Below are 13,669 nucleotides of genomic sequence, written 5' to 3' on the forward strand. Positions count from 1 at the left end.
TTTATCTTGTATATGCTTCCCCTTGGACACATAATTGAGAAACATAACGTCTCTTTTCATGTTTATGTTGATGACACACAGATCCACAGTCCCTGGAATGCTGAGTTCACTTACCAATTGCCTCTGTGAAGTCAAAAATAGGATGTCAAATAATTTTCTTCAGCTGAACAAAACAGAGATCCTGGTAATTGGGTCCCAGCAGATTGCAAAGCAAATCTCATCTGCTAGTTCCCTCATAAATCACATCAAGCCTGTTGCAAAAAATCTTGGCGTCTGGTTTGACAGTAAATTAAGTTTTGAGCAGCACACCAGCCTTTTTACTTGCTTGAATCTATTGATTGGTTCCAGACTGTCCAGAACTCAGTTTCCAGTCTTTTGACCAGAACAAAGAAAAATGATCACATCACCCCTGTTTTAGCTTCATTACACTGGTATGTTTTAGAGTAGACTTTAAAATTTTATGAATTACTTTTAAAGCTCTTCATGGCCTCTCTCCCTGTTATATCTCCTTTTAGTTGCACCAGCACTAGCACCAGCACGTCCTCGGGCAGAGGTCTGCTGTCTGTTCCAGAGTCTCAACTGAAAACTAAAGAGTTTTTGCAGTCAGGGCCCAGAGGCTCTGGAACAGCCTGCCCGAGGAAATGAGGTCGGCTGAGTCAGTGAACTCTTTGAAGTCCTTTTTTAATACATACTTTTATAGAGGAGCCTTTCCTGATTTTATTTTATTTTATATATAGTATTTTGTCTTTACTTTTATTGTGTATTTGTTTTTATCTGTGTTTAAAGCACTTTGTAACTTGGTTTTTTGAAAAGTGCTCTATAAATAAAGATTATTAGTAGTATCTAAGATATTATTATTATTATTATTATCATTATTATTATTATTGTTATTATTATTATTATAAAGATACAGCTGTCCAACGAAGGTTTAGGTCAAGGGCAACCGGACTTGGTAGAAGATAATAGAAGATGTTTCGTCCCTCATACAAGAGACTTCTTCAGTTCAAAATGAGTGGTACTGGGATCGTTAGCTAGGATCGTCGATAGCGCTGGTTTGTTAGTGCTCCTGGCTGTGGTAACGACAGTTGTTACCATCAACCTACCTCTTAGACCCCATCCCGACTAGGCTGCTTAAAGAAGTTTTACCCTTAGTCAGCACTTCTATTCTAGATATGATCAATCTATCTTTATCAACAGGCTATGTACCACAGTACTCATTTGATACCATTGACCATCAGATCCTATTACAGAGACTGGAACATTTCATTGGCATTAAAGGAACCGTTCTAAGCTGGTTTAAGTCCTATTTATCAGATCGATTTCAGTTTGTACATGTTAACGATGAATCCTCTATGCGCGGCAAAGTTAGTCATAGAGTTCCACAAGGATCTGTGCTCGGACCAATGCTCTTCACTTTGTATATGCTTCCTTAAGGCAATATTATCAGGAAACACTTCAACTTTCATTGTTATGCAGATGATACTCAGTTATATCTATCGATCAAGCCAGATGAAACCCATCAGTTAGCTAAACTTCACATGTTCCTTCAGGATGTTAAAACCTGGATGACCTGTAATTTTCTAATGTTAAAGTTATTGTTCTGGGGCCTAAGCACCTCCGTGACACATTATCTAAAGATATAGTTTCCCTTGATGGCATCGCCCTGGCCTCCAGCACCACCGTGAGGAATCTTGGAGTTATCTTTGATCAGGACATGTCGTTTAAGTCTCACATTAAGCAAATTTCAAGGACCGCCTTTTTTCACCTACGTAATATTGCGAAAATCAGGAACATCCTGTCTAAAAATGATGCAGAAAAACTAGTCCATGCATTTGTTACTTCTAGGCTGGATTACTGCAATTCCCTATTATCAGGCTGCTTGAAAAAGTCCATTAAGACTATACAGCTGATCCAGAATGCTGCAGCACGTGTTCTGACAGGAACCAGGAAAAGAGATCACATTTCTCTTGTCTTAGCTTCTCTGCATTGGCTTCTTGTAAAATCCAGAACAGAATTTAAAATCCTTCTTCTTACCTACGAAGCTCTTAATGGTCAGGCACCATCTTATCTTCAAGAGCTCATAGTACCTTACTACCCCACCAGAGCACTGCGCTCCCAGAATGCAGGGTTACTTGTGGTTCCTAGAGTCTCCAAAAGTAGAATGGGAGCCAGAACATTCAGCTATCAAGCTCCTCTCCTGTGGAACCAGGTTCCAGTTTGGGTTCAGGAGGCAGACACCGTCTCCACATTTAAGAGTAGGCTTAAGACTTTCCTCTTTGATAAAGCTTATAGTTGGGGCTGGCTCAGGTGAGTCCTGAACCATCCCTTAATTATGCTGCTATAGGCCTAGACTGCCGGGGAATTTCCCATGATGCATTCTTCTTTCTCTCCCTCTCTATGCAACCTCATCCCATTAATGCATGTTACTAACTCGACTTCTTCCCTCTCCCATAGTCTTGTGCTTTCTCGTCCCTCTCCTCTCTCCTCCTATCACTACCTGCAGGTGTTTCTGGCTCTGGAGCTGTGGAGTCTGGATCTGTGGTTGCGGGTCACCTGCTGCCCCCGTGTTCCTGCTCGACACCCTCTGCTACAATTATTGGTACTAGTCCTATTGTTATTATTGTTATTATTATCATTAACATTACGATTATTATCATTAACACTACTGTAAATATCTGTACTATTATTCATTCAGTCTACAGCAACATTACCTTTACTGTCTGTACCTCTGTGTGGATACTGTGTAGGCTACCTCCCTTCCCTCTCTCTCTCCTGGTGGCGTAGACCCCTTACCTCCCTGACACCTCTTTCAAACCATCCATCTTCTCTGTCTAAAATGTGCACCTGGTGATCCTCAAACTTCAGATGTAAATAAACTGCTGAGTCTTGACCTGAGGAGTTAGCCCTTCTGTGTTGAGCCATACGTTTGTGTAGTGGTTGTTTAGTTTCCCTAATGTAAAGTTCTGTGCTTTCCTCACTGCACTGGATCGCAGGATGGAGGACTTGGCCATGGGTGGCTCTAACGACCATGACGACTGTCGTTACCACAGCCAGGAGCACTAACGAACCAGCGTTATCGACGATCCTAGCTAACGATCCCACAGGTTAAATAGCTGAGTTTCCCTACCAGTCAGTCAGAACTGAAGAAGTCTCTTGGAGGGGGGACTAAAACGTCTTCTAGTATCTTCCGTAGCATGCGATTTAAATGCAATTTTGAGGGTTTCGTGCCTCATTTCTTAATACACTATGGCAAGCATTAGGCTTTTCTCAGAGAATGACAGCAGATAGTGGTTAACATACACTTATCTTTGTAGCATCCTTTGGCATCTCCTCCTCAGTTGCTACCTAAAAGAAAAACCAAACATGAGTCACAGGATTTAATCTTAATACTTTTAATGGTTCATTATTACAGTTGGATTAAATTTTGATTGGGGTTATACACATAAAACAGCAATATATTTACCTGGACACACTGGTGTCAACTAATAGATTTTGCAAGTCCAAGTTAATCCACGCAGGCAATAAATGACACTAGGTAATAATGTACTGAAATAACTGACCTGGAATTCTGCAAAATTATTTTTTCTAAGCAAAATGGATTTCTCAGGATTGTTGTTTATCTTTTCTATTTATTTTATGGCTGCATTGATCAATATTTCAATCAATATAATACCAAAATCAAATGGCAGTATAATGTGACAAAAGCTGCCTTCACCAAACAGAAAGTAGAAAGTTAAAGTTACCAAGTGGCTGGTGAACATAGTCGATCTTCTAGCTGCTGAGATTTCTCTCTCTTCTGAAGATCGAAACAGAGTTAAAACGAGAGCGAATATTTGTATAATGTTGCCATGTGACTGCTAAATATGAAAGCAATTATTTGCTACTGTAACACATTACCGATAAACACTTGGCTCTATGTCTCTCTGCTTGTACTGATTATTTTCTGCTCCCTAGTGACCAAATATTCATTAATGCAGCTTTAATAAATACAAAATTAAATGTGACATCACCGGATATACATAGGTTTGTATGCCAAATAGATATTTGTTAAGGATAATTCTAGTTTATTAGAACTTGGGACTTATTTTTTCTAATGTCGGCCATCTTTTTAATCTGTTATGACAACAGTGCCCTTCTAGTTATGAATGAAGACCCAAACTATTTTAAAAGTTGTTAAAGATCATAAAAAAAATCATTTAAGCTAAAGCCAAGTTTCTGTTATGAACCTACTTCATTGGTTGTCCAGGGCTGCCTGTCTGTCCAGTCGAGATGATTCCTGATGTACCACCACTGGATCTCCAGTGAATACGAGGGCATTCCTGCCCCCCTGAAGGAGCAAGCCATTTCTACATCCTGACCTCTCTGAGCAGTCATGTCATGAGGCACCTCTGTGAACATGGCTGGACAGACACAGAATAAGACACAGTTAACAAATGGTTTCTAGTCGATGGCATTTAGTGAAGTTTGACCATGATGTCCTATAGTGGTTTCATCATAACAATTTTACGTAGCACTTTGCAGCTCAGTGATAACATGGTAATAGTGTAATAGTAACAATTAAGTAATATAATGTTATTACCAGAGTGATAACCAGGCGATAGCATGGTATTCACAATGGGTATATATGGTAATATTAGACTGAAAATTCTATAACAGGGTAATAGGGGCCAAAAACAAAGGGTAATGATGTGGAAACATTTAAAGACAGCAACGAGGCTAAAGTATTTAGTAAAATTCTGGTAACAATGTGATAACCTAACAATAAAATTGATTCAAAATAGTAATATGGTGACATTAATTGGGTAATAACCTGATAATAATGTGGTAAAATAGGTTGATGTTTTCACAATATTGTAAGCTACTATCAACTTATCTGCGGTTTCATTTCATTGTAATATTTTCTACTTGCACAATGTAGTGTCATCCAGAAGTGACTCTAATTAACTTACTATATACTTACTATAACTATTACCATGGTACACAATATGTTGGTTGTCCATCAGTTGTTGAAGTGAATCGTCAAAGCTTGTACTGCACTTTACCATAAAACATGACCCAGTTCACTGTATTTAAGTTGTATTTACACAGAAGTTATTTCTGATTTGGAAAAGGAGTAAGATAAATATTGCTCAGTAAAGCCTAGTTCACACTACACAAGGAGATTTGGAAAAGGAGTGTTCAAATGCGCTATTAATTTGGAGGTCTTTGTGAGACTGTCCTTATGGAGGAGGAAGATCTGGCCCTTACATGGGATATATCTGGAGTGACAGTTATGTTTCATTGTGTCTTAGTGGCAAAAACTTGACTGGTGTAACAGTGATCTGACATGGAAAGGCTCAAGCTGCATAGTATAATGTCAGTTATAGGTAGGTAGGTTGGTTATAGAGTAAAATTGTGTTTTGGAACTCCCTTCTGCTACATAGCAGACAATCTATATTAATAAAGAATCAATTTTAAAAATGGTAAACAGAAATAAACTATAATCAGTGGAGCAGTGCTGAGGATGAAGTAGAGTTTAAGAGTCTGATAGCTTGGTGGTGCGGCAGCTGAAACTTCCCAGAAGGCAGCAGGGTGAACAGGCTGTGGCTGGGTGGGTACTGTTATCATTTTAAGGACATTTTGGTTTTTGGTTTTGGTCTTATAGAATCATGAGTATGCTTCTTTTTTTTTTTTCATTTTTTGGATTCTCTAAATTTGGTAACTCATAAATACTCTGTGTGAGATCTGCAGGAGCAGAAAACCTCATAGCATATTGTGTTGGTAAACATGGGGTTTTACAGCTCTGTTATGCCCTGACATACAACGATTTGGAAACTTTGTGGCAGGGTGCATTATCCTGCTGAAAAAGGCCATCAGGGAATATCATTTCCATGAAAGGGTGTACATGGCCTGCAAACGACGTTTAGTCAAGAAAACACACGAGAAATGTGAAACAGGAAATGAAGCGAATCTACACATGAAACAACTGTTGTTTGTTATTATAAAGGTAGAAATTATAAAATACGAAGAATTTGGGTGAACGAATGGATTAGCACACGCAGGTAGCAGGGATCGTCTGAGCTACAGAGAGAGCTGGAGGGGAGTAAAAAGTGTTTTGTAGTGAAAAAGTAGCTGCCTGCTCTCATTGGCTGGATGTGGATGTTAAGTCGGCCGACTCCTCCAGATATTTAGCATGCTAGATATCTGGCTGGTGTTGGCGATGTGTCAGTGATTTGTCATTGAGTAGTTCACACATAATGACAGGTGACCGCCGATTGACCGGCAAATCGGGCTAAAAATTGCATAGTGTGAACTAAGCTTTACTGACCCGGCAATATTTGTCTTACTTTTATTTACTTTACTAAGATTAGCTAAACTATTAGTCATACCAGACCGAGTAAGGCTAGTAGCAAAACCTGTGAGAGAATTGAATTAAACAAAAGTGTAATTGCTTAAAGGTTGTGTCATTTCTTTTTTTCCAGAAGTTATGTAGTCTTGTTTTACGAGTGTACAATAATTGTCAGTAATAGTGGGATGGTTCCGAATGCCATTAAAATTATATTTAAACAGTTAACAATCATTCAGTGGTCAGCAGAAAATGTTTTGACATCAAATGTTGTATTAGATGTAGAAACATTTGTCTTTACTAAATTACTAAATCTCCTTCAAGGTTTGTAGCTAGTGATCCACCACACAAGAAGAGGCATCTTAGTACGGGAAGAGATGATTTACAAAAAACTCTACTGAACCTTTTAGTACATTTTATAATGTGGAATGTACATCAAATGCCTCAAAGCATGACTGAACCTTTCTGATCTGGGTTCATAGATCAACCTCAGCTGTTCAACCACTGAGACTACTCTATGGATCTGTCTTGTATTACGAGAGCAGTACAAGCCTCAAGTCCTACGTCCCTCTTGTACATTGATCAAATCTGCTTGTCTTTTTCATTTGTGAAACCCAAAACACAGCAGGTATTGATTTGACATTACACAGTCTGAGTCAGCAACAATGCCCACAGCCCCTCTCTTGATGATAATATTCAAAGCTGGGACATAAAAACTGCCGTGGTAGAGATATAGCCTCTGACGTTGCTTTCAGCAATGATAATCTGTCTTTTCCCACTTAACTGTGAAGACCATAATGCACTACTGCTTCACACATTTAGAGACCACGGGACAATGTGATAGTCCATTATAATGTAGGGGAGATAATTCTTACCAAGAAATTTACAAAATCCATATAGCAGACTCTAATCTCATCACATAACGTGCTGTTTCTCCTGCTTTCAGTCCGACTCTTTCAGTAAGACATATTTTTCTTCATTTCAGTAATTTCTTTTTTGAATACATTTGATACTTAAACATTTTTTATGTAGAAACTGTGACAAATTAAAAGAAAATCTCACAGATAACTACTTGAAATGAAATTATTATCTTCTGCTGCTCTGCAAATCTCTATATTACATTGATTCTGGTGTGAGAATGATTCAAACACATGGCTATCTAATGCTGTATCTCTTAGTAATAATCATCTCTAATCTCCACAGTGTCATAGTTGAGGCCATAAAAGGCTGCAATGAGTTGGGTCTGCGCACCCTGAAGCACTATCATTATCCCCAAGATAAACAGTGGTCAAAAGCCACAGTACACCAGCCAAGTCAGACTCCGTGTTAACCTATTTAACTCAAGAGGAAGGGGAGATGGACGGAGAAATTAATAGGAGAAAGAGTGTTCACGAGACTGAGAAGAAGAGACTCGGTATGTATCTGTGTGATGAGCGAGGAAATAAATCATCACCAGAAACTGAATTAATGAGCAGGTCGGTGTTTATGTGAGCGATGTGTGTGTTTGTGAGAGACTAATATATCACAAGAATAAAGTGAGGATTTGAGCCTGTGTGTGTGTGACAGAGAGAGCAGAGCAGAAGAAGAGGAGGAAGGCAGAGGACAATGTGTGAGGTAGCAGATAGCTGTGGGCGGGTGCTGTTATCGTTTATTTCTTTGAGAAATGGAATGTGGTAGGCCGAATTACAGCCATGATAAAAGGATTGCAGGAGATGTTTCATTGTGGCGTACTTACTGGCTTACTCCTACCTAAACTTCCACTTTACTCCATCTAGCTTGTGTATGCCTTTGGATGACACTTGTCCAAAATGCCAAGGCCACAGCTTTTTAACCTTTTTTACCTCAGTGTTTTAGTTTTGTGGATGCTAATTTTCTGTATGATCCAGTTTCATTGCTCTCATTAACCGTGTTCCCAACTGCAGCAGCCTGCTGTACTTATTGAAAAAGAAGTGATTAATTCACTGTATGCTATCTGCAATACCAGCTAGCTGGTGAAGAAACATGAACATCTAGCAATAGCCAGAAGTTTGTCTCTGGAGTTGTTAGAAACCAAATCAAAGCTAAAACGAGAGTGAAATAAATGATAATGTTCCTCCACATCAGCTAGCCACATGGACCCTGGCACCTATTTCCAGGAAAAACACCTAAAATAACATACCCAAAAAAAGCAGTAATATCTCTATATAATATATCTATAAAGTGATATTTTCATCCTCGCCTGGTAAAAAAAAGCTATATTTTAATGCAATACACCATCAAAACCATCATAAGGTAGATTATAATGCACCTGAATATCTTCTACTACACCTGGAATACAACTGTAACTATAAATTTGAAGAAAAGAAACTGATATACAACAGTTATTACACAATCTTTCAAAAATATACCAGGCGAATGTCCATGTTTTGGCCATATTTACTGTTTATATGTTCCCTTTACGGTAGTTATCTTCAAAACATTATTTCTCTCCATACAACCACGTTCCAAATAACATAAAGCTTCCAAAACATTGAAATATTGATAAAAACAGTCAATATATATGACCAAAAGCACTCCCATGCTTTACAGGTGACAGCTTGAGAACTCTTAAGTCTAGATATGTAAGTAGTTGGGGTGTGATGAGACACTTTACCCACAACACAAGACACAGGATTGGGTTCATTGAGCTTGAGAGATGAGACAAGATTCTAACACACAGTGGTTGTTTTTCTATGAGTGGCCCTGCGATGGACTGGCGACCTGTCCAGGGTGTACCTTTCGCACGATGTCAGCTGGGATTGGCTCCAGCCCCCCGCGACCCTGTACACAGGATAAGTGGGTGACAATGGATGGATGGATGTTACACAGTTTCTACGTTTGGGGCCGTAACTTTCATCATTGCTAGGTGATATCTTGTATTATGATGCTGAGAAATAATCAACCTCTGTAAAAGATAAGATATACTTTATTGTCCTCTAAGGGAAATTTGTTTTGGACTCTGTCCGTTCTGCAGCTTTACAAAACAACACAAAATACAGAAATAAAGCATCTCTCAACACATATTCTCATGCAACACAACACATGCTGTCATATACATTAGACAGTTTCCTATATAGTAGCACATTGACTCCTTCTTCCAATGCCCGTTTTGATTGAACAACCCTGTCGGCTGCATTCCCCTTATTTTTAAGACACGCCACAAAATCCTACCACTGCTCAGCTGCTTCACTGCAGTAATTAATGGTTAGAGAACTGATTGTTAACATGGGGAGTAAAAACATCTAACCTATTTTATTCTCACAAAACATCTTAGTGGCACAAATCCAGTGTAAAACATAAAGATAACATATATATACATATCCCTTCGTAGACTGGGCTGCAGGGCAACATGATAATGACCCCAAACACCCCTCCAAGACGACCACTGCCTTGCTAAAGAAGCTGAGGGTAAAGGTGATGGACTTGCTGGGCATGTCTCCAGCTCACCTTTGTTGCCAGCGGTTTAGACATTAATGGCTGTGGGATGTGTTATTTTGAGTGGACAGCAAATTTTCACTGTTATACAAGCTACACTCACTACTTTACATTGTAGCAAAGTGTAACTTCTTCAGTGTTGTCACATGAAAAGATATATATATATATATAAAATATTTACAAAAATGTGAGGGGTGTACTCACTTTTGTGAGATACTGTATATATATTTAGAATCATCAAAGACACATCATATTCATATGTTGTTTGTTGGCCTAATCATGATCATTGATTGGAGGCCATGATATAATTTACCTTCCTGCTACAGCATTAGCAACCAGATAATGGGAGACAAGTTGAAAATTAATATATGCTTACTCCTGCTTACTGCATTTATTGTTAAATAGATGCCAGTGAGCAGCCTCTGAATGTCAGTGTTGTGTGTGAGATGGCTGGTGGTGCATCAGGCCACATCTAGTACTCTCAAGAGCTTTTCAGCTTCTTGAAATTGGTTCATCACAGCTGCTGGGTGGCTACAGCATAGTGTGACTCACTAGCTATTAAAATGGTAATTAGGCTAATATATGCATCCCCTGTTACACCGAGAAAGAGAAGGGTAAATATTGCTATGTTGTTTAATTACACTTCACAATTACACAATTGTATTTTCATTACAACACTAATTTAGTTAATAATCCCTAATGGATAGCTTATATACATATCTGTGTGTGTGTATGTGTGTGTGTGTGTGTGTGTGTGTGCGTGTGTAAATATATTTCTAGTTACTGCTTCAATCAAACAGCAGAAATAAAAAAATTGGTTGTGAATGCATCTATTCTGAGTCTGCTAAATGGCTAAAAGGAAAATTGAACAATGGCAACAGCTTCAGAATCTCAATGCTGTTCATTATGTCATGCACAGTGGTTACATTACTGTATGTGTAGCTATACAAAAGCCAGAAAATCTATTTTTGTGTTGATTGCACGTGGAGCCCATTGAAAAGCTCATGTCACTCTAGAAACTTTAGAGCATGAAAAAAGACCCAGGTTGGATAAATGTTGTATGATAGAAAAAGAAACATACAGTATAGTATATAAGGCAGAGGACAGAGGTCAGGCTCAACAAGAGCAACAATGGGCGAGTAATAGTGGTGTAACGGTACACGTATTAGAACCAGACCTTTTCGGTACAGGACTTTCTGAACAGTGCAAATGTGCACCGAAGGCAATCTTTAACGTCAGATATAAGCCTTGTTATATATAATAATATATATAAGACATATTAAGTGGCAGGCCAAATCTCCACCTTGCGGCGCTACACAAACAGCACACTTTAGCCCAGCCTCTTGCTAACTTGCGACCTGGCCAGTGCAGAGAAGTCAGAGCTTGATAACCTTCCTTTATTGTTAAGGCATGACAATAATATTAAGGTCTCCTGTTTGGGAACACTTTTTTTTTTATCTGAGTTGTGACCTTCAAGTTAGGATTGATAATGCTCATAGACTGTATGTTATAAAGTAATACTGTTTATTATATTTTCTTAGCTATATGTGGTATTGTTTTGAGAATATTTAATTTAGTGGAGAACTTGGTAGTAATTTGCAGCAGAATTTTATTTCTTATTCTTTTTTATTTTATATAATTTATTATGTGTAATTTAAAGGGTTGTTTAAAAAAATGTAAACTAATTTGAATGTTTACAAAAGTTCATAATAAACAAGCAGCAATTTAATGTTGCATCTTTTCCCCTTAATGTACTGAATATAAACCGAACTGTGACTTCAAAACCGAGGTACATACTGAACCGTGATTTTTGTGTACCGTTACACCCCTAGCGGGTAAGAGTTTCTTTGTCTAGGACTCTTTAGGACAGTAACTGGACTGTAATCAAATCTGCTGCCACATATTTTTACGATGGTTTCGCTAAGCACTGCTGTCACTTAACGCCATGTAATTTATTCCACAAGATTTCCAAAAATAGTTTCTGAAATGCTTGATGGAAGTAAAAAAGGTATACCCCTTGTATCATAAGTCTATGGTCTTATCTAAGATTAGCAGACTTTGTGTGCTCTGGAGTTTTCAGCAATATAAGCTTTGCATTTGGCACATGTGATCATTTTTGAAACTTTTCCCTTTGATACAAAACACATCCTTACTGTGTTTGCAGCTGATGCACCAGGAATTTACACAGCGTCTACAGTAAATCATAATTTTAAATGCAGCTATACAACTCTGTCCTATTAAGCAGAATAATAATTAGGAGCATATCTAGACAGCTGAACTGAAAAGCTGAAAAGCAGTGTTTTACTGCCCTCTCTGGTTTCAACCCTCTTTCCCATTTGGTTTGGGTGTGGTCAGAAGGGTGCTCTTTCGCATCTATAACCACATCCAACAGTGTTTACACGGTGTCCTGAATCGCCCTAGAAAACATACAAAGTTTTCAAGACATTGGAAAGCAACTTGCAGTAACGAGGGCCAAAGATAATTGGTCCCTAATGTGCTGGTGCTTCAAACACATTCACAAACACAGCAAATTTCAGTGATAAAAGTCTCAGTTATCCAGACACAGGAAAACTACAGTAACAGTGGTCGCTTCCCCCATGTTTATCTGTTGTTTTGATAAATTCAATATACAGTCCCCTCCAAATGTATTGGAACGGTAAGGCAAATTCCTGGAATAGCATCACAAATGAAGAATGCAACAGTTTGGTGATGTCGATGGGTCACAGGCTTGAGGCAGTTATTGCAAGCAATGGCTATGCCACCAAATATTAAATGTTATTTACTTTAAGATTATTTGTTCCATTACTTTTGCTCACCTTAGAATGCTGTGGTCTAATACAAACGGTGATATGCCCTGAGCTGTTTAACACATCTAGATGTGAATACCAGGAAATCAGAGCTGAAACACTGAACTCTTGTCTCATACTCATCTTTTGATCTTAATCCCAAATGTCTTCAGTGAACAACAAAAAAAAGAAATTGACCTTACCGTTCGAATACTTTAGGAGGGGACTGTGTTTGAACATTTCTATATTCTGTCACATGAATATCCCTATTCATATATTTTTCTGCATGTGTATATTTCTGTGTATCCACTTACACACACAAGGACATGCATATATTCTCATGTGAGTATGTTTGTATATGTTTATGTGAGGACTTTGACTACACTTTACCAGCTCCTCTACTTGAGCTCAGTTTACTGCTTCTTTTTGCCCAAATCCCAGCTGCCGGCCTCCCTCCCCACAGTGCAAGTCTAACACTGTTTTCTCTCTTAATCAAATGCAAAAGGTTAAAAGGAGAACATGGCTTTCTGAGCCAGAGGGTTCAGCCAGAACACCAAGGACGAATTGTTTTCGATTTTTTTTTCTGGAATTCAACACAACAAAGGGACCACATCTACACAAGAAATTATTACCACATCAACACTCAATGATTACATTTTAACAAAAACACAATGGGTGCAGGGAGTTCAGAATAACGATGTCTTTGTAGTACAAAGCAGTTTGAGATGCTTTAAGTATCTCGTTTCACCACATATGTCTGAGAGAGACATCAGCTGGATGAAGAGGCTCTCACTTTATCATTGAAGAGACTGCTTCAGTATCTGAATAACAATGTAGTGAATAAACAATATAGTAATTAGTAGTATTAAAAGATTGGCTAATTACCTGAATCTTTCTTAGCATAACATATACCTTTACCATGTCCACATAAATCTGGCTTCTCATTCAGCAGGGGCCTTACTTTGCTCTGTAGGACCACATCAGTTGTGTGGCTCTGCAGATCTCACCGTTGGAGCTACAAGAAATTGAAGACCAGAGCCAGGCCTATTTCTATGCCTAAAAACATACAGCCTGTGAGGTGCTGTAAAAACACTCCTTTCTTCAT

The 13,669-nt window shown here is 38.5% G+C and overlaps 1 protein-coding gene across 1 annotated transcript in view; it reads right to left on the reverse strand.

Moving 5' to 3' along the window:
• The window catches only part of LOC119906049 (V-set and transmembrane domain-containing protein 2-like protein), a 74,730-nt gene that overhangs the window by 18,282 nt on the left and 42,779 nt on the right, over positions 1-13,669 (reverse strand). The window contains exons 2-3 of the mRNA XM_038723537.1: positions 4,231-4,400; positions 3,301-3,345 (exon numbers count right to left, since the gene is read on the reverse strand). Of these exons, the coding sequence (XP_038579465.1) occupies positions 3,301-3,345; positions 4,231-4,400 (215 nt within the window). The remainder of the gene's footprint in view (positions 1-3,300; positions 3,346-4,230; positions 4,401-13,669) is intronic.

The sequence above is a fragment of the Micropterus salmoides genome, unplaced genomic scaffold (genome assembly GCF_014851395.1).
Source record: "Micropterus salmoides isolate LMB-PRFRI ecotype aquatic unplaced genomic scaffold, ASM1485139v1 Ms_hic_scaffold_16, whole genome shotgun sequence".
NCBI classification, from domain to species: domain Eukaryota; kingdom Metazoa; phylum Chordata; class Actinopteri; order Centrarchiformes; family Centrarchidae; genus Micropterus; species Micropterus salmoides.